The 21,392-nt window shown below is 38.4% G+C and overlaps 1 protein-coding gene across 1 annotated transcript in view; it reads right to left on the bottom strand.

Moving 5' to 3' along the window:
- The window catches only part of mtcl1 (microtubule crosslinking factor 1), a 127,697-nt gene that overhangs the window by 27,778 nt on the left and 78,527 nt on the right, over positions 1–21,392 (bottom strand). The window contains 6 exon segments of the mRNA XM_008118167.3: positions 1,111–1,278; positions 6,581–6,766; positions 8,143–8,373; positions 10,226–10,318; positions 18,597–18,752; positions 19,666–20,967. Of these exon segments, the coding sequence (XP_008116374.2) occupies positions 1,111–1,278; positions 6,581–6,766; positions 8,143–8,373; positions 10,226–10,318; positions 18,597–18,752; positions 19,666–20,967 (2,136 nt within the window).

The raw sequence follows: 21,392 nt of genomic DNA, 5'->3' as shown, positions 1-21,392 counted from the left end.
GCCCCCGGGGAAGGTGCCCATGCCGGACCAGGGAGAGATGGAGGAGCGCTTTGCCATGGTCCTGGTAAGGGAGAGGGAGAGGCCCCTCCGTGCAGCCCCTTCCTCCGTGCCTCCCTTCCCCACTCCCCGCTCCTCTGTCTCCTCCCCAGCCCTGCATCCCTTTCTTCCCATTTTGTCCCTCTTGGGCTCCTTTTTTCTCACTCTCAGTCGCTTCTCCTGCTTGCTCGCTGAGGAAGGGATCTCGGCTGCCCTCCTCCTCGGTCCTCTCTGCCTTTGATCCACGCGAGTTGTTGTTATTGTTGTACTTATGTGCCGCTCTTATCATGGAGTCAAAATGCCTCCCTGCACCACTGGACTGATGCAGTTGGATCATTCACTGCCATGGGATCCTCAATGGATTATTAGGAGCGCTCTTTGGCAGAGAAGGCGGAAAACTACAGCTCCCAGGATTATCCCACAGCATTGAACCAAGTGATGTCAAACTATTGGTGTAGTAAAGGCATGGGCAAATTTTGGCCCTCCAGGTGTTTTGGACTTCATAGAATCATAGAGTTGGAAGAAACCTCATGTTTAAGAAGTTTAAGAACTCCCGCCGCAGCGTGGCTGAGCCAGGGCACGCGCTGCGGGAGGCGGGGCCACGTCTGGCCCCGCCTCCCTCACCGCCCGCGCCACAGGAGGCATGGCCGCCCGGCATGGGAGGCGGGGTTAGGGCGTGGGAGGTGGGGCCAGTCCAGCCCATGCCTCCCACAGCGCGGGGAGGGGGCGCAAAAAAACTTTTTGCGTACCCCTTTAAATTTCCTCGGGCCGGTCCTGTTTGTGACCACCTCAGATACAATCTAAATGAAACAAATCAAAGGCTGAAGTTATATTTAGAAGAATTCTAATCAAAACTTTTCCAAAAGGAACTGTGGATAATTTATTTGCTTAATTTAATTTAAAGCATGTGATAAAATATAATGTTGCTGGCTCCTTTCTCTTGTAGGTTGCAATGGCTGAAGCCAAGATTATAATTAGTCTCCATGAATTGTATTAATCTTTCAGTTAATCTGACAGCCACATCTCAAAACCCAGTTACCTTTTGGAGGCTCAGACCACGCAAAGAAACTGTACCTGTTCCAGCTGACACTTTAGCTTTGTCCATTCCACTTCCCAAGCTGCTTTATCAGTAGCATACTGCTGCTGGAAACTATGGCGTTCTTGCTCATCATTCTGGAGTTCATTCCAGAAGTCATCCAACAGTATTTTCAAGGCATTTAAGAGTCGGTGATTTTCTCTCGCCTGCAGAAGCAAAAGGCATTAGTAATTCTAAAACATTTAAAACACTGTTTGAAAAAGGTGCTTCTGTTGTGAGTTTGTTTTCTGGATACTTGCCAGTTGCAATACAGGCTGATCAGATACATGAATACACAGTACTGTGAAGTACCCTATAAATAATCTCCCAAATAATGGGTTGTCTACATTTGTTTTCCTTGAATATTAATCTAAATATCACAATTCTATCAGCCACACTGAGATAATGAATCAAAATGACCAGACCGAACTGCTTCCAAGTGGCATGGGCTGCTAGTACACCCAAAACGGAACTTATAATTGTTCCTTTTCAGAACTTTCCACTCCTAGTTTCTCTGCAAAATACAATATGTATTATATAAGGTTTAACTGGGCAAATACAAAGTACAGTCTGTCTAATGTATTTCATACTTTGGGAGATACTTGGTTGAACTAATTCTGTTCACTGAATTTTGGAACCTGCTGTCTTGTACATTTTAGTTGAGTGCAATACCCATCAGCCCCAGCCACGTTTCCTAGTCAGGGACAGGGGTGTATTTATGGGGATACTGCCCACCAATAAGAATATTGACCCTAATAACATCTCTTTTATCTCCCAAACTTCTAGCACTGCAGTAATTTTAAACTTCAGTTGAACATTGACAAATACCAGGCTTTCAGGTGCTATGTAATGAAACTTACAAGTATAGTCCAGAAACTATAGTCGAATGAAAGAGTTCTAGCCTTGTTAGAGATAGAAAACGTCAGAGTTAAGTATCTTAAAGTTTTTTTCAGACTAAACAATACAGAAATGCTTTGAGAAATTCAATGTTTTCTGCCTAAGAAATGAGCAGTTAGCTCTATACAGGACAGATACCTGGATCTCAAGAGCTGAAATTTTATTGCTTTTCTTTTGTTTTTCATATGGCCAATAAGGGGAATGGTTTTTGCCTGCACTAAAACCCTCAACACCATCGTAACTGACAACATCTCAGACAAAATGTAGGCCCATGATTCTCCATGGTTTTTGATGTCTTTGCCCGATGAAGCTAATGAAGCTATGAAAGCTTGAACACTCCTCCTAAAAACACAGGTTTGCAGTTTGGGAGTATTCCTGGATTCAGCTCTGAATCTATAGAGGCCCAGGTATCAGCAGTGAGCAGGAATGCTTTTGCAGTTAAAGCTAGTGCATCAACTGTGCCCATGCCTGAAGAAGTTGAATCTGGCCACACTGGTACATGCCTTGGTTACTGGATTACTGTAATGCGCTTTATGTGGGGTTGCATTTGAAAAGTGCTCAGAAACTTCAGTTGATTCAAAGACCAACAGCCAGACTGCTAACTGTGTTGCAATAGCTCCACTGGCTGTCAACATGTTTCTGGGCACAATTCAAAGTGCTAGTTTTGACCTGCAAAGCCCTATATGGCTCCAGTACAGGTTATGTGAAAGGCTGTGTCCCTTTCTACGAACCTGCCTCACCACCCGCTCAAACATGTTTGGTGGGAATAGGGGAGAGGACATGTTCGGTGGCAGCTCCCAGATTGTAGAACTCCCTCCCAAGAGAAACTACTAGAGCCCCATCTCTGCTGGCTTTCAGAAATTTAATAATTTTTAGGGCATGTGTCCTATAGCTTCAGTTTTTCTTTCATCCAATACAAGTTAGCTGGCATTGCCCTTCCTGACGTGCGACGGGAAGTTGCTGCTAACGGTGAGAGAAAAAAGGTCGAACATTGTGAAAGCCACCCACTGCATGGCTATCACCCTCCTCCCACCAGACTCAAATCAAGGAAGGGCTTCATGAGAACCACCACTCCTCTTGATGTTCCTCCAGCAGCAGCAAGGGTGTCCCTCTGGGCAGCTAAACCTGGCAATTCTAACTGGATGGCCCCCCAAGAGGGTCTTCCTCCAGGGGCAAACCAAGAATGGGCAACTTGGAAGTCCCTGAACAGACTCAGAAGTGGAGTGGGCAGATCAAAAGACAACTTGGCAAGGTGGCACTACCTGGAGGAATCCTCCACCTTGTGTGACTGTGGAGCTGAACAAACAACTCAGCATATGTATGCTTGCCCACAATGCCCTGCCTCATGTACGGAGGAGGAGTTGTTTAAAGCTACAGACAATGCAGTTGCTGTTGCCCGTTTTTGGTCCAAAACTATTTAGTTGCTTGTGATTTCTTTTTTTTTAATTTCCATTATTTGAAATGTATTTGTTGTACAATGCTTTTGACACGAAATAAATAAATAAATAAATAAGTTTTTCTTTTTGCCCATATTTCAGAAAAAATATAAGAAATGACAAAAAGAGTGACATGATACATCCACAATCTCTTTCTAATTCAAATAGGATCTTTGCTTGCTTTCTTGTATAAAACATGGCCAGTGCTTAATCCTATCTCTACAGACCATCACTGTGAAATATATATTCCCTGGAAAGGAATAAAAAAATTCAATGTGAGCTACAAATCAACTGCTGAGTTTCTACATTGAGATTCCACCAGTGTAGTAACATGATAGCTGAGACTAATGTGGAAATCAGAAGAAAGCAGCAGTGTCAAAAGTAATTGTGAGTAAAAGAAGACGCATCTTTTTCCAGTGGCAATTGGAGAAGAAGCCCACCAGCTTCAAATTAGAGATGTTATTATTCTACTATTTTAGTTTCACAAGTGAGGATGAATAATTTCCACAACTGTCTCCCTGCTGCTGAGAAAATGAATATTTTGCAGTTTTTCACCTGAAGTGTTTGAGAAATTATTCTGTGTGAAAAACATGTATGGTTTTTTGCATGAGAATGGGGGGAAACTGTGAAAAAATCTGTTTCAGGCCATCCACTGATGTTTGTTGTTAAGATTTAACCAATAACATTATGTTGGAAATACAGCATCCAGTAGGAGTATTTATGAGACAGAGGTTTCTGAGCTCTAATTCCTATTAACTTTCTTAGATTCTGCACATGGTACTTATTCCAAAATCCTTGGGAACAGAACTGTTCTATACAACCCTCCTCTAAATTAGGTTTTAATATGAAGAAATTACTCCCAATACTAGCAATTCTAAAGTTAGCAGTGATTGAAAACAGGACCTTTTTTGTCACAGACCCAAAATTGTGGAGCAATTTCTTACACAAAATCACCCAGATCTGAGAGGCAAATGAGTCAGTTTTAGAAAACATTTTACTGAAATAGTTTTCATCTACTAAAATGAATGCTATAATTATTTCTTCCTAGTAGTACCTGAATGTAGTATATTATTGGTGATTTTTATTACTCCTTTATTGATTACATACTTGTTCATTGTCTTAAAAGTACATAACTGACAAATGAGTTATTTCCACCCTCTTAATAAACAGAGACATTTGACAAATGCAACATACTCTGCCTGTAAAATGCTTTGCTCTGTCTTGAAATTGCATTTGTATTGGCTTAATGATAGTATTGTTGTAATTTTATTTGTATATCACCCAGATATCCTCACAAATGGAGGGTGACTTGAACATGTTATAATAAGTAATCAAAAATATAAATCATGAAAAAGAATGGTCATAGCATTTCGTTAGCTACCAATTGTTAATGTAATAGTTTGTGTGGCTAAACAGTCAATGGCTTTAAAGGAAGCTGGATTGCATCCCAAGTCACTGCTGCTATTTGAAAGCAGGCTGCAAATTTAATGCATCTACTGGTATTTCCCGAGGCCTAAATATTACATATCAATCTAGGTCAGATTCAAAATAGGTAAATCTCTCAATACAACGTGGGTGGGGGAGAAGAGATCAACATTAATTAGCTTTCTGAAAGAAAACATTTAACACGGTGACAAGTGTTCTCTTGTGTTGTTTGTCTTCATCTTTAAAAAGTAAATTATATATGCTTGGTTCTTTACTTATTTAAATAAAAGAAAAAGCTTTCCACACTAATGGTTAGATGGTACATTGCTGTGGAAAGATGAGTCTGTAAATGAGATTTGGGAAAACTCTAGGCTGCAGGCCTAATGTGGTCTAGCAGATAGACCCAAACCTCCTTCTGCATGACATATTGTCTTCCAAAGTATCCTTTTTTCCATTCACAGCACTATTGGTGATTATCTGATTCTGAGTCACCTTCTATTTACTAGGTTGGTGAAAAATCACAGGAAGATCTCCCCCAATCCTTACCTTCCCTTGCTTTTTCATGCTCCCATTATAGAAATCCTCATGATATGGGAACCCAGAACCTACAGAAAGCTAGCCATCCTCAGCTAGACCCCAGGGTGAGCCAAAATTTTAGAAAATGGCTGAGAATCCATTTCTTCCATATGATGGGGTTTCTGCAGGATAATCAGCTCTCCAGAAGCAGATAATGTCTCCCATTCATGCTATTCTTTCTTATTCTACACATTTAAGGAGCATTCTGTGCTCTTGAAGCCTATTCCCCCAAACTAAAATACAGCAGATTTGATTGCTCTTTGAAATGAGCCATAAATTTCAAGAGTAGATTCAAGAAATCCTGGATATGGAAATCACTAGATGCTTCTGAGAGTGATGATATGTAAAGAGGCAGGTCAGAATGGTAATGCCTAGGAGAAATGCATGGCTGCAGCAGACACCCCACAGAGGAATTTGGGAAGTCTTCTTCTTCTGTTATTGTTGTTGTTATTGATGTGACACTTTTTCTCTCTTAAAGAGACTCCAAGTGGCAAACAATGCTAAAAACAATACAATTGTGGTCTCTGATCAGCTACAGTTCTATTGTGAGTAGGAGGTAAGCAACATTTGGATAACAATGTATGGCCAGAGAAAGCAGAAGCTGCTGGAATTCCTACTGTGCTAGCACTGTTGGTACTTGCAGCACAGAACTTTGATAAAGGACCTCACCTCTGGTTTCTCTGCATTGAACAACCTAGTAGGACTTGAGCTGCTATGAATCATGACACAGAGAAATAGTGTTGTAACTGTTGATTTAGCTCAGTGGTTCCCAACCTTTGGTTCTCCAGGTGTTTTCGATTTCATCTCCCACAATTCCTAACAGCTAGTAAGCTGGCTAGAATTTCTGGGAGGACCAAAAGTTGGGAACCACTGATGTAGCTGCTGAACACTTAGCAAATACTTGTTGATGGATCACTTATTTGCTGCAGGAATTGGAGCTAGTGGAGAGAGAATTGAAGTGAGGCTAGGGTCTCTCACTCTAGTACGGTATGCTGCTCATCTCTTCCATTTCCACTTTTGTGCAATTAGTATCATGGGCATGACAATCATGGGTATTCTTAATATAACAGAGCAATCAAACACAAGGAGACTGTTCACCAGGACAGAGCAAGCACCTGCACATTTGCCTTGGTACCTGCTTTTGATGCTGCAACAGTTCTGCAGTCTGTAGGGGTGGCCCATGATCACTTATTTCCACAGTGGAATGTTGGGAATAATCTGCCATTGTAAACACTTCCTCTTCATCCTCCTCCTCTTCCCGTTCATCACCCTTTTGTTCGGACTGAAAGCTGAATTCTGGCATGGGATCTGAATGCTCTATCTAAAATGGCAAGTGAGTAAAATAAAAGTTAACATTTCTATATGAAAATTTTGATGCAGTATTTGATCAATATGCCTGTGCTGATATTTCTTATTCTCTTCTATGACAGCAAGAACTTTTATTTCCTTAAGAAAGAAAGAAGAAAAAAATAAGGATGGCCCTTGGCCCTTGATCTTAATGTGCAGCAACCAAAATCTATGTAAGAGTCAATAGTCAGAATTGCCATCTATTTTTGATATGCATTTTTCATGAATTACAAAATAAATCGAACCATTTAAACTAAACGCAAAAGTCAGAAATGATTATACTGAGTATGATTTAACTTCAGGATAGGCAATCATTAGGCAATAGCTATTATAATTAATTATTACTCTTTGATTTGTCCACAGTACATGTAACAAAGTTTTAAAATGTACAATTTCAAATAACAATGGCTTAAATTCAACAGTTACTCCATTAAATCAATGGAATTTACCAAGTTTCCATTGTTTCAATTAGTATACTCTAGCTGGGAATAAGACCTGGGTTTGGCAAACATGTCTAAAATACTCTCACACCTCTTGTGTGAGTATTTTAGACATGCTTGGGTAATATCAACAACCAAGTAAACACAAATTCATCAGATGTTCAAGGGCATTGCAGAGGGATACATTGTGCAGAAAAAATAGGTACATGTACATAAATACATTGTGCAGAAAAAATAGGTACATGTATAGGTACATGAGGAATAGTAAGATCTGGATTTAATAGATAATGTTTTCCTTCTTCTCTTATTTCGGCTGGGTAGTTTTAAGGAATAATGTTTACTGTTCTTTCTGTCCATTTTCTTTGATTATTTATTCAGAATCTATATGATTGTACTGGGCATTTTTGTGAAACAACAAAATTAACTATGACTTCCATTTTCCTTTAACAGAAGAAAGTTGTAAACAAAACATCTTTTTTCTTTTTCAGATACAAGTCAAGATAATATCAGACAGTCTGAAACTAATTCATTGTATGTTCTAATAGCTTACTGTGTCTATTTCTCAGGACCTTGGAGAATGGGAGTAGAGGGATGACTCTTACAAAGCTATTGATTTGCTCCATAGATATGTGAAAGGCTTAGAAGCCATTCAGAGACCAGTAACAGGTGATTTGGAATTGCTGCACTGCTGAATCCTCACTGCCAATCTTTTTTAAAATCCCAAGGCAAGTAGCTTCAAGTTTTTTTGCTCTTCAAACAATACAACAGTAATCACAAGGCCACAGTTAAGAATATTCTGACATCTGAACTTGAAACAAGGTTATTTCTTACACAGCATTTTGTACATAACAGACTTATTAGCATCACTTTCCTTGTAGTTTCAGTCCATTAAATAGCACGGGACACTTACCTCAAGTATGTTCTCTCCTTGGTCCTCTATTCGCTTGCCTTGCCGCCAATGTTTCAACAACCATTTCAATTTGATATAGAAGAGAAAAGTGTTCTGCTTGAAATGCCCAAGTTCTTGATGCATCAAGGTTTTCTCTTGACCCCAGGTCTTCTCTTCCAATTTGTTCTGCAAAGTCAAGCTTTGTACCTCCAAGTCTTTTCTCCGTAGGGTTTGCAGATGCTCCTCTTCCAGCTTTAAACATAATATGCACAAAATCAACATGGTATTGCCCCTGAAGGATTTATTCTTATTCTCATTTTCACAATCTTAGGCAAGATAAGCTCAGATTGCTAATTATAATTATAATCAGTTAATTGAGTTTGGCAAGGTGGCTGATTTTAAAGAAGCCCAAAGACTACAGGTTATAGACTCACTTTAATTAACCATATGTGAATAATCTGCTGAGGAAATCCACAGCTCATTTACTTTAAGAAGGTGGATCAAACTTCTGCATCATAAATGCTTTAATGCTCTGGATATATACTTTCTTACCTTCAGTTCCTCCTTTCTATAAGCTCCCCATATGATCCTGACCCAATAACTTCTATATGTCAGTTGCATAATAATTTTATTAGTTATTATAAAAATAAAAATTGCTAGGCATTTATTTTTCTCCTTTAGGGTGGAGGACAGTTCCTTTCTTGGAAAGAAAGCTCCTTACCCTTTAGGATTAGCATTGCTTACGCAATAGGACCTTATAAAATAATCACCTAGTAACATCAACAAAAGAAACAATGTAGATTGTGAAAGTATACTCTTCTAGTACATAATGCACTCAATTTTCCAGGACCTAATGTTTTAGGATTAGACAGATCATTAACCAGTTACATGAAGAAACAAAGAATATACATGCACAGTGTAAGTTGTTATTTTGTTCCAGGAACGTATCCTAGAGAGCTTCAAAAAAGAGTGGACCTTGACTTCTGAAAGTCCTTGATGGTGCATAATTGATCCAACTTCAGAAAGGAAGACAACATCTCAGATCCTTCTAACTACCATAGAGGTTTCTAACCTGGTCCCTCACCCTTAATTCACAAATCCTGACACTCAAAGGTAGCAAAAACAGGCATAATTGGGGCACTGTAGTTGATAGAGGATTTGCTGGATCTAGCCCTCTTTTAGTCTCTACCCATACTCCCATTACTGAGAAATGTGGGTGTGCCTCTGAAAACATCTAATTTAACCCCCTCCTATTACTTCCTCTGAAACCTGAGGAAAACAGGAGCAGCATTATGCAGGGAAAAACAGAACCAGCTCTTCTTTGATCTTGCCACAAAGGCTTTATATGAGGTTTTGAACATATCAAAGCTCCAAGATTAAAAGATTCATTCTTCCACTCTTCTCCTTGAGGATTTCAGTCTAAGAATTGCTTTTACAGTTTCATAATATTTCAACCAACCTGTGCCTCAGTGAAAAAGCACACCTAAAACACACCCAGCCACATCTACCATTTCACAGAAGACAAGTGAAAAAGCACACCTGAAAGCCAGCCAATCACATCTATCATTTCACATTAGCTTTATTTTTATCAGTATCATATTTAACCTGTGAAATCTATGAAAATATAAAAAAGGAAAAAAAAGCTTAAATGTATGATAAGCTTCATTTTAGAACATTTTATCTTACTGTTTTTATCCAACAGGATTTGCTAATATTGTAATGTCTATAATGTATGTTAAAGTGGATATAAGCAAAAAAACAAAAACAAAAAAACCCGTTGGTATGATATTCTATGCCCAAGATTGAAAGCTGGGATCATGATTTCTTCTACAAAATGCCTTCGAGTTTCTTCTAGCCCAACAAATCTTTTTTTTTAAAATAATTTTTTGTATTTATTTCTTGTAAGTGTAGATACAGCGAAAGTGGGAGAACAAAAACCAAGTAGTAAAGAATGGTGAGAAGAGAGACAGCCCAACAAATCTTAATGTGTCCTGCCAGTAGTCAAAAAAGCCATCACAAAAATTCCAGAATCTTAGTACAGATATATAAGGCACCTCTGGCACTCAGATAGCCAAACAAATGTCTTTTCTAGTTATGTATTTACCTGCATGATCCTTTCTGTAAAAGTTTCTTGCTCCTCTTGTCGAAGTTTCACCTCCTGCTCAAGCTGAGCCTGAATCTCCTGTATCGATACATTCTGTACAGGTAAAACAGGGCAATCCCTGAGCTGATCAGCAGGTCAAAAATTCTTACAGGTGTGACAGAACTACAGGACAGACATCACTAGATCTCACAACCACACAGCTAGAAGACACTGTTCAAATATGTGTTATGCTCAAAATCAGTGAAATGGACTTTCTAATGAATGAAAAATCTCCAGAGCCACTGATGGATTGTGAATTGCACATATAGGTTGATGATGGATGTGTGCTCATATTCATTTATGCCTTAATATTTTGGGTGTTCAGTGCCTTCCACATTTGCAATAGAAGATGTATGTAAATGCATACATCTTTGTCTTGAAAGTGAATAATGGGCCACAAATACTAAAAAGGGTCGAAGTGCTTTGTTCATTTGGAGATAATTAGACTTGGATCAAAACAGCTGTCTGTATTCTGCAAGCTCATTGCAGTTAGAAAAATGCTGCTGGACTGTGATGTGCAGCAGTCCTCATCTTGGGATCTGCTGGCTAGAACTGCTGTGCATTGAAGTCCAGCAACTTCTGAAAGGTTGCACTTTGGGTATTTCTCTGCTTGAAGTCTAGTGAGTTATATGGAGTGCAGATCAGTATACTGTGCCCACTCTTGGTGGAGAGTAAAGGCATCAACAATTATGCTTAGTTTTAGGGGACCTTTTGCATTTGATAGCAAAAGTTCTAAAGTGATAAAACGTTACCATTCTGAATTTAGTTTGCATAAATCCCAACAGTTAAATCTGCATGTGTGTCAAGTTGCAGATATACTCAGATTTATGAAAAATACTAAGGATCAAAGCTTTCAGCGTTGTGCCAATTTTCTTCTTAAATTTGATCACTGACAAACTCAGTTATGCCAACAATGTGAGAGAATAAGAAGTGTGGATACTTTTCCCAATACCCTTTCCATTTCTTGATTTACACAGTTGCCAGTAATACTGGCCAAGGAATGCTGAAAGTGCAAACTATTCCAAGTTTTGCTAATGCCATTAGGTCACTGACCACATCAGGGCCAAAACATGTGCACCAGCCCTACTACCAAGATTATTAGTATTACACTGGCAGAAAATCACGGCCTTCCACATTTGTGGGTTTAACTTTTGCCTATTTGATTATTTGTGGGAACTGAAGGCCACAACAAATCCTTGGAGGCTCATATGGTTTCAGGGTCACACTTTGCCCATCCCAACAGAGGAAAAAAGAAAGAACTTTGGATACCAGTGCAATCTCCTACATGTTGCAATCTCCACTGAGTTTAATGGATCTATTCTTAATTACATTAGACAGGAGTCCAGCCTAATCCACTGAGAAAAAACACAAACACTACAAATAACAACTACTGTACTCCAGACTACCACAGCACTACTGGATATAGACAAACACAGAGGAAAACAACACAAACATTTTAGTTCACAAACATTACTCTCAGTCTTGCTAGAAACAATATTGATGCGTTGTTCTATTTTCCACCACTTTTAACAAATGACTGCTTTTTGTAGCACAAATCCATGATTAGGGAAACTAGTTCTCCAAAGGTATTGCCCAGTTTCTAACAAGCTCTAACACTTCATGTTCTTTATGCAGAGAGGTGTGATTTTGTGTCAATCATGGTTATATCTGACTAAACAACTGACAATCAAGAGAGTTATACAATATTATGCCCCATTTTCGGAATTCATGTAGAATCTTGGTGTCAAAAATAACTTCCAGGATTATTAATTTTTCAACTTTGAGCAAAATCAGACACACAGGATAAAAGAAGCAAAAGGAAAATATTCTATTGTCAGTGCTCTTTTAAATATTATCAGTAACTGTATAAATCTGTCACCCTACCATTTTGAAACTGTATTACGGAAATATTTTAAAAAATACCTTCAGCAGATGGAGAGCAACAGAGATGTATCTAGACCCAATGTAAGAATGCCTAATAATCTAACATATGAAGAACATAATTGGCCAGGACATAACACCTAGCACATATGTGCTCATGGATTTATGAATCACACAATATGTTAGATATGAACAAACAAAGCATATTAATGGGAATAAAATACATTCATTTGTGTGTTTTATAAAGTTGGAACAGACAAGGGAAGGAAATTCAGTTTCAGTTTTAAAATTCAGCTAATTCCAGGAATCTATTATATGTGAGGCTCCCTGTAGAAACAAAATAATAGTTAGCAAAAGGACATAATTGATTTATAAATACTTCTGAACACCAAATGAAAAGTCAAAACACAACATTCACCCATTATGATTGAAATCCCCTAATTGTTCAGCTTCTCTTTTCTATAATGCATGCCAAATGGCCCTTCCTAAATATCAGCCATCTGCAATGTGACATTCTATTGAGTTCTGTGGGTGTCACTGGTTAAGGGAAAGGTGCTTCTGATTTCACTGCGCATTTCCCAGTCTGAGTCAGCAACACATTACAAGTCATGAAACTGAATGACATCATATTCCCATGCGCTGTCATCAAGTTGCAACTAAATTCCTCCTTTGACCTGTTTGTGTGCTTCTGGAACACAAGGAAATGAAAGACACTCTCTAGGGGAAGATAGTACACCATCTTCCATGGATAGTCACAATGATTGAACATATCTATTTGTATGGTCATTAGTATACAAGTAAATATGATACTAACAGCATAATTGGATTGATTCCCATTTCCAATAAAGTCCCATTGAATTCAGTGGGTCTGACCCTCAGAGAATTTTATATGATACTTTCTTCTGAGGTTTTTTTGAAGGTAAGTAGCTGAGGAACCAGTATCTTATGCAGGATAGTTGCAGAAGATGAGTAGTTCAACACACTAGTTCTTTTTTTTTAAAAGCCTAAGCAGTAGTTAGATTAATTAACCTAACCATCTAATTCTTCCCAGCTACGCATTATTCAAAATATATTCAAAAATCTATCCAGCCCTTCACAGTACAGCTTTGGCTTGGGAAACTATGACTTTCATAACAGCCCTGTGAATTATGACAAATGAAAGATCCGTGGCTCTTTCAGACTCTTGTGCCAGATCATTGAACTGTGTAGCATTTGTTGCTCTGGGCCAACAAAATAACATCCATAAATAAATAACAGGTCCCTTATGCTGATCTATCTGCATGCTTTGGTGCAGTAATGTGTAAATCAGATTGTAAAGACATTTGCATTTAAAACAGGTTGGCCCTTTACATATCCATTCACATTAACAAATACTTTCTCTTTCAGGTATAATATATAGCTTTCAGATATAATATAGAACTGCAATCCAAAGTGCTACCTTCAGGCATGCTCAAGAGATTGGGCAAATCCACTGCTGCAATTTTTGAATTTTCCCTGTGCCAAATCACAAACAGCTTTTAAAATTCAAAACAGGCTTGCAATGCAGTACAGACTTGCAGACATCTGTAAGTGCTGTTTGAGAAACACACATTCAAAGACTTATTAGGCACATATCACAATATGCCCTGGTCTTTGGATTCATGTTTTGTTGTTGCTGCTGTTGTTGCCATCAATTTCAAAAGCGATTTGTCATGCAGAATAGAGGGGGAGTTGCTAAAATCCTATGGCTCATTGGGGGGGGGGGGGGGGGAATCAGACTTCTAAGCAGTTAGATTACTAAGTGTCCGAAAAATGAAAATATGTCATGCTCATAGTTTAGATCATAAAATCACGAGTTACCAAGCAGAATGGGAGACCTATTACAAATATAATCAACAGTAATATAAAAAGATACTAGTGATTGCATTGTGAATTAGTTGGAACAGCAGTACTTGCATGTCATTTAGATTTAGCATGAAACTAGAATAACACTGCAGTCATTCCTCCACTTTTGCGGGTGTTAGTAGAACTCATGAAAATGGAGGGAAATGTGAACAGCTCCAGTGGCCGGGGGGGGGGGGGGGTATGTAGCACAATACATCTATTCTAGCACTTGTATAAACGTTTGTAGAGCCACTGTCTATTCTCATTGCACAGGCAATTCATTAAATCCATCATTTTCTTTCTAAAGTTACAAAGATTATCACACGGAATGGCAAAATTATGTTCCATCTGTGAGCAAAGAACAGAACATGTATCTCAGTGGGTGTTTAACTCCTACCTTGTGCTATATTGGCAAAGAAAACAAACATGAGTTCTACTTAAGGCATTTTTTTCTAAAAAAAAAAGATATGTTTTCCTTGTACTTAACCCAGAAGTTTATTTAATATATCCTATTAATACTACACACTACTAACTAATTGTGGAATGCCAACAGTGGTAGCAATTTAAATAAACTGAAGACTATGGGGTGGTTTCAAATGCCAGACAGTAGAGTTGTGTTGTCTGCAATTTAATAATTACCCTTCAAATGTTTTCTTCAAGTAAAATACGGCACAGAAATAGTGTCTTGTTTTTGCTCAGAAGCATCTAATAACAAGAAAGCTAGAAAATGCAATGTGAATATATTCTTTCTCAGAAAAAAACCCCTTAAATTCAATTTTTGAACTGGGAAACATTGAATGATCTTGAGATTTTTACAGACATTGATGCATGACAGATGCATAAACAGTATGATTTCAAAAGGTCCTTAGTGCCAAACTACATGCTACAATAATAACATACCATACAGGTGCCGTAATCATTTTTCTTCACATTACAATAAGACTATGTGGCCATGATACAATCTGAGGACCCTTCCACACAGCCATATAACCCAGAATATCAAGGCAGAACATTCCACAATATCTGCTTCAAACTGGGTTATCTGAGTCCATACTGCTATATATTCCAGTTTAAAGCAGAAAATGTGGGATTTTACTCAGCTGTGTGGAAGGGGCCTGAGACCACAGCACACAGGGAAGAAAGGCTGAATAGATTTTCTTCCATCCTCTTCCCTCTTTATGGTCTTGCCATTTACCATTTAATTTTCCTGATGCAAATTCTGAAGTTCTAAAGATGGAGGCTATGGAATTACAGTGCTTCTTTTTAGCTCCCTTCTTAACTGCACTCTCACCAGGGGAGGTGATAAAATTGTGTTATATTCAGCATTACGCTTTAACAGTTGGCTTCTACTAAAATGACGTCAAATTTTTAACTTCCAATGTTTATTATTTTGCTAACATTACATATTCTCTGGACCTATTAATTGGGACATTATTGGGTTCAATTTGGAGTTGTGTGGGGCTTCTGAACTGGATGTGCTTTTATGCAAAAGTAGTAGAAGTATCTTCCAACATCTCTTCAGCAGTCCCCAATACTTCAGATATCTCCCATGCTGATGGTTCCTCCAGAGTTTTAAAGGCTATTTTAAGTGTATTTATTATATTTTAATCTGTTTTACCACATTGTACTATTTAATTGTTTTTTAATGTTTGTATTGTATTTTTAAAACTTGACTAACATGTGGGATTGTTAGGCGCCTTGAGTCCCCAGTTTTTTTAATGTCAGGAATGACTTGAGAAACTGCTAGTTGCTTCAGGTGTGAGAATTGGCTGTCTGCAAGGACGTCGCCCAGGAGATGCCTGAATATGTTATCGTCCTTATGGGAGGCTTTTCTCATGCCCCCAGATGGGAAGCTGGAACTGACAGATGGGAGCTCACCCTGCTCCCCAGATTCAAACCGCCAACGTCTCGGTCAGCAGTCCTGCCAGCCCAAGGGTTTAACCCATTGCACCATGGAGCACCATAAATAAAGTTAATAATAACAACAATAGCAGCAGCAGCATAGAAAAAGGCTCTAGACATAAAAGGGCAAATACATGTGGAAATGCCTTATTCATGGACCAGGAGCTTCCTATAGATTAAACTAATTTCTAAAAAGAGAAGGAGGTCCCCCATCTTACTCCACAATATATGAAACTGTGATTGAATGCTGTCCACTGTGAACAAGGATAACTTCAATCCATCTCCCATTTAACAAAGTTAGTGAAGTAGGATTGATGAATCTACAATAAATAAGGCCCATGGGTCTGTGCTCACAGTCACAAAAGTAGATTAGAATAACAGATCCATCATTCAAGGAAGAATCTGAATGATCGCTTAATGCAGATTAGTTAAACTTTAACAACTTGTAGCTACTCTTTTGTTCACATAATCAGGGTGGTTTATGGGAACATTTTCAATCTTATGTTAATCTGTGTCTTTTCCAGACCAATTCCGACCTTTTTCTCACAGTCAGATATAAGAATCACTTTTCCATGTTTCAAAAACACTTTAGAAAATAGTAAAACTTGTGTGTGTTTTGTCATTTGGAATGCAGAAATAATGTTTCTTGAATATATCAACATATATCTATTTTTAGTGTTTATGCTCCTGTTGTCCATTGTTCATAATAATAAAATGATAATTTTAACAACTGGAAATTGTTAAAATTGTGGAATCGGTCATTTTTTCTTAATTTTCAAAAACAAGTATGAATAGAGAGAAGCAGAAGCATGTGGAAGATGATGCAAGCATGACAAAATAGGTTGAAAGGGCAGGTTACAAGTCAAATGTAAGGGTTCTAGTTATAACTGAAAGGGGTTGAGAGAAAGGACAGCCAAAATCAGAGGACACTTGTAAATTAGATATACAATTTATAATGGTTATTATGCTAATAAGTGTTCCTCCTAGGATTCAGGATCTTTGGGCTGTTATATATGGACAAGAATATAATATTATTGAATATATATTAATATTGAATCCAATACCATATATATATATATATTTGTGTCAGGAGTGACTTGAGAAACTGCAAGTTGCTTCTGGTGTGAGAGAATTGGCCGTCTGCAAGGACGTTGCCCAGGGGACGCCCAGATGTTTGATGTTTTTACCATCCTTGTGGGAGGCTTCTCTCATGTCTCCGCATGGAGAGCTGGAACTGACAGAGGGAGCTCACCCGCTTTCCCTGGATTCGAACTGCCAAACTGTCAGTCAGCAGTCCTGCTGGCACATGTGTTTAACCCACTGCGCAAACGGGGGCTCCATTCCAAGACAAAGGGAGAGTATAAATCAAATAAATAAAGTTCTCAATTAAGGGTCTCTATTTGGCATAGTATAACTGCATTTCCAAACTCTTATTTACCCTAGCATCAAACTCTTTCTTCTACTACCAGAATGTTCATTCTCTGCATAGCCGAACTACAACAGAAGTTAATCTATGGTGTATAGAAGCACATATGTTAATTAGGATGTTGCAGACTCTGCTATAAACATATAATCACTTTCCTTTCAGTTCAGTACCAATATGTACATCAAACCAAATGCAAGGAGCACAATTACAGTGAGTTCACCAATCTAAGGTAAACACTGATGCTTCTTTCATCCCCTAACTGTGGCATTTTACAACATAAAACCTATTAGTGCAAGTTTATTGGCTATGGAGCACTGAGCATGCATATTTGTTTTGTTCTTGTGAGAATGTAAGTAAATGATGTGCATAACAGAAAATATATTTCCTGTTTTGATTATGGTCACAATAAGGAAAAGACTAAGGATCATGTCCATAAGTTGCAACTTATTTATGGAAACTATTTTCTGCCTTACAAAGACCACAAACTACAAACCACAACCTGGCAGAGGATAGCGCTATATTATTTCAAAGACTTACTAGTGCCATATATAAAATGGCACAATCACAAGTATGATAGATATCTGCTTACTTCCAGAAAGGAATATAATTCTTAGCAATTTTCCTCCTGCTGCAAAGGTGTATTTGAAAACTGAGAAATTTTCAGTTAATGAATATTTGCAGTTAAGGACTTATTTTTGTGTAATGTCTACATGTGAAGAAAATGGCATTTTTGTGCTATAATATGGTCTATGTAAAAACATTCCATTTTGTCTATAAAAATGTTTAAACTGAGGACTAATTCTGCAGAAAATTCACATATTTTGTACAGAAATAAAGCATTTTGACCAGAAAATAGTATTTCTGTGAGGTACTTTCTGTTTTCAGCACACACACACACACAAAAGGTGCAATAAGATACAGGAAAGGTTTTTTACTAGTCTAGCATTTGCTTTAATTTCCTGTTCCTCAAGCAGCATATTTTTCAACAATTTTTTTTAGAAACAAACGGAATATTGGGATATCTTTTCCTTCTCTACTTCCTGATCAGTTATACATTATACATGCCATGACTGCTGTGATCAAAGTGATAAAGTAGAATACACTTATTTTTAAAGCAAGCACTAGTGGGCTCAGTGTTTTTTCCTTAATTCAAATGCAAATGGCAGTGGTTTACATGACTTGTTTCCAATTTGCCTTAGCTTCTCTGACACTTAGGGTTCTGTTCCAAGGAGTAGGGTATTTTTAATAGACTGTGCTAACCTCTAGACTGAAACAACTCTTGTTTCCTGGCCTGTAGAGTTTAAAGTCTCCATCAGCTCTGTCGTGTGGTTCAGTAGGGCTTCGTTGGTGACGATTCTCTCGCTCCTCTCCAAGGTCTTGACTGCGCTGCCATTCCATCTGATCCCTCAGTTTGGACTGTTAGGTGTATGGGTGGGGGTTATAACATAAAAAACAAAGGACAGAAGGGAATAAAAGGAACAAAAATGGGTAAGGTAGACGATTGAAAAAACTACAAGACAAAGAAAAGCGTGAACAGAAAAATCAACTTAAATGCAGTGGCATAAGAAAGTGAAGAAAACATAACTAAAATGAGAATGAGCAAAATAATGGGCTGAAACATCTGAAAAGCAAAACAGAGAAAGAGAAGGGAAAGAATGCAAACACTGGTTATGAGGCGCATGCAATGAGGATGCATGAATCAAAACAACAGCAAGCATACAAGTTATGGAAGATATGGGGATACCAGGCTCTTCCATCCGTACTTGTTGTGTAGAAAAGCCATATCTAGTGTGGCAGCAGTGGCAGTACAGACATGAACCCAAGGAAAACGCATTATGAAAGGCAGTCCCTCACTGGCTAGAGGACTTCTTTGCTTGCCCCTTGGTTATGTGAGAGGGCTGTAAATTGGCTTTTCAAGATTGTGATTTATTGTATTTCAGTTTTTTTTATTGTTGGCAAGACCTTTTGAGAACACATGTCCTTATAGGAAGGAGTGTAAGAATATTAATGTAAACATTAGCAAAACTAGTAGTAACTTTTTGTTGGCATTGCTTGTTGGTAGTCACTGTCTTTAAACTGACTTAGCAAAGCTGCTTTGCATAAAATAAAGCATTTGCTCTAACAGACCAGGAAAAAAGCCCTTTGATTCTATTAGCCTTTTTGCCATGAGGAACAGCTTATGTACCAAAGTAGCAGAGATAAAAAAGCCCTACAAAATGTTTTATAACTTATATTTGGAAATAATAATCAAACAACTATGTTAAAATTAAGATCTATGGTGCAAGAAAAAGTAAAGAAAAATATGAAGAGAAAGAAAAAGACTACTTACCTGTAAATCTGTGATTAATTCTTTTCCCTGATTACCAATGGGTGAGTCTCGGGATATGGATGTCATGGTGGACAGAAAACTGGAAGACTCTGTAAGGTGAGGGAGAGGGGAAAGATCATCGATCTGTTCTTTCCCCACATTGTCAACTTTCTCCAAAAATGTTTGCAGTTCTTTCTGGAAATTTTTCATTCTTGAATTGATGGTGTCCAAAAGTTCTGGTTCAGTCTTACTCTCCTTTTTCTCCTCATCTTTTTCAAACACTAGCTCAGAGGAAACGCTGCTGGTTATGAGCACTTTTGCTTCATATAGTAAACTATCTGTATCAACAATGAGACGGTCCACAACTCTTTCAAGCCTTTCAGCTTCACGTCTAATGTTCACCAGAAAATCTGCATCTTCTTTGGCCCTTGTCAGTTCGCTTACTTCTGATGGCTTCCCACTCCCAAAACCTGATGTCTTTTCATAGACTTCTTCAGAATCACTCTCACCCCCAATGGGTCCTTCTCTCTTTGGTTGAGGTAGACGGCCTTCTTCGTTGTCACATTCTTTTTTCCCTGTGTCACTCTCGGCATCACTCTCCCTGGGGCTTGATGTTCGCAATCCTAGATGAGAGGCAAGATCATAACGCTGCACATTGGACATTAACACTCGATTCTCATACTGGAGTTTCATCACCTTTCCACTAAGTTCATTGATTTGCATCCGGGCCGATTTCAGCTCTTCTTGTAAAGACCCACCAGACTTGGATGCAGTTTCATCAAGCCAGCTGGCCTCTTGCCCAGGTTCAAATTTGAATTTGTTCAATTCATTTGTTAACTGCTTATTATGATCTTCAATCTCAGCAATCGATTTCCTCAGCAGTTCAGCTTCTTCTTCCACAAATTGCAAATGGCGGCGTAGTTCTGCAGCTGACTCTACAGAGTCACCATAAGGCGAGGTAGGAATGCTTGAAACATGGTCCTGACTGAGACATACTCTCTCATACTGGCACCTCATATCCTCCATCTCAGCCTTAATACCTCTATTTTCCACCTCCAGCTCCACTAACTTCCTACCCAAAATGTTGGCTTCCTCTTCTACCAGTTTCAAACGAAGCTTCAATTCAGCTTCTCTTGTGCTGGGTGGTCCTCCGGCCTCCCCAATGGGGAGAGGGCTTTCCACATCTCCATAGATGGTTTTGTATTTTTGGAGTTCTTGTTCCAGTTCTTCCTTTTCCCTGCCGAGCTTGGCCATTTTCTTACGCATCAGTGCTGCTTCTTCTTTGGCAAACTGAAGCTGGCACTTCAAATCAGCACTGTCTTCCTGCCAATAAAACAAGCCCCAAATCAAATTAAAAAGAGGAAATTGCATTGAAGATAAACATACTGTCTGCATCTGTAGTGCAGAAAGCAACTATATCCAGAGAAAGAGAAACACACAGAGAAGATTCAATGAGGGCTTCAATGGTTACATATTGATAAAAGTATTGTTGTCTTTGGTTAACAGAAAAATATTAACTTTAATGCTACTATTTCAAAGATTGCACATTTTTTCTTCATTAAAAAAGTAAAATATTTTTTTAAAAATCAGCTATTTCAGGGTTTATAATTTGGTAAACTTTTACATAAAAACCTACACACATTAGTCAAAATAACAGATTTAGCTGGTAAACAGGATCACAACTCTACACACTTTCCCCATTAATTGTAAACCAGTCACTATGTAACACTCTTTGATCATGCACATTT

The sequence above is a fragment of the Anolis carolinensis genome, chromosome 4, assembly GCF_035594765.1.
Source record: "Anolis carolinensis isolate JA03-04 chromosome 4, rAnoCar3.1.pri, whole genome shotgun sequence".
NCBI classification, from domain to species: Eukaryota; Metazoa; Chordata; class Lepidosauria; order Squamata; family Dactyloidae; genus Anolis; species Anolis carolinensis.
Note: the sequence above shows the minus strand (reverse complement) of the source record. Positions and strands in the feature narration are given on the sequence as shown.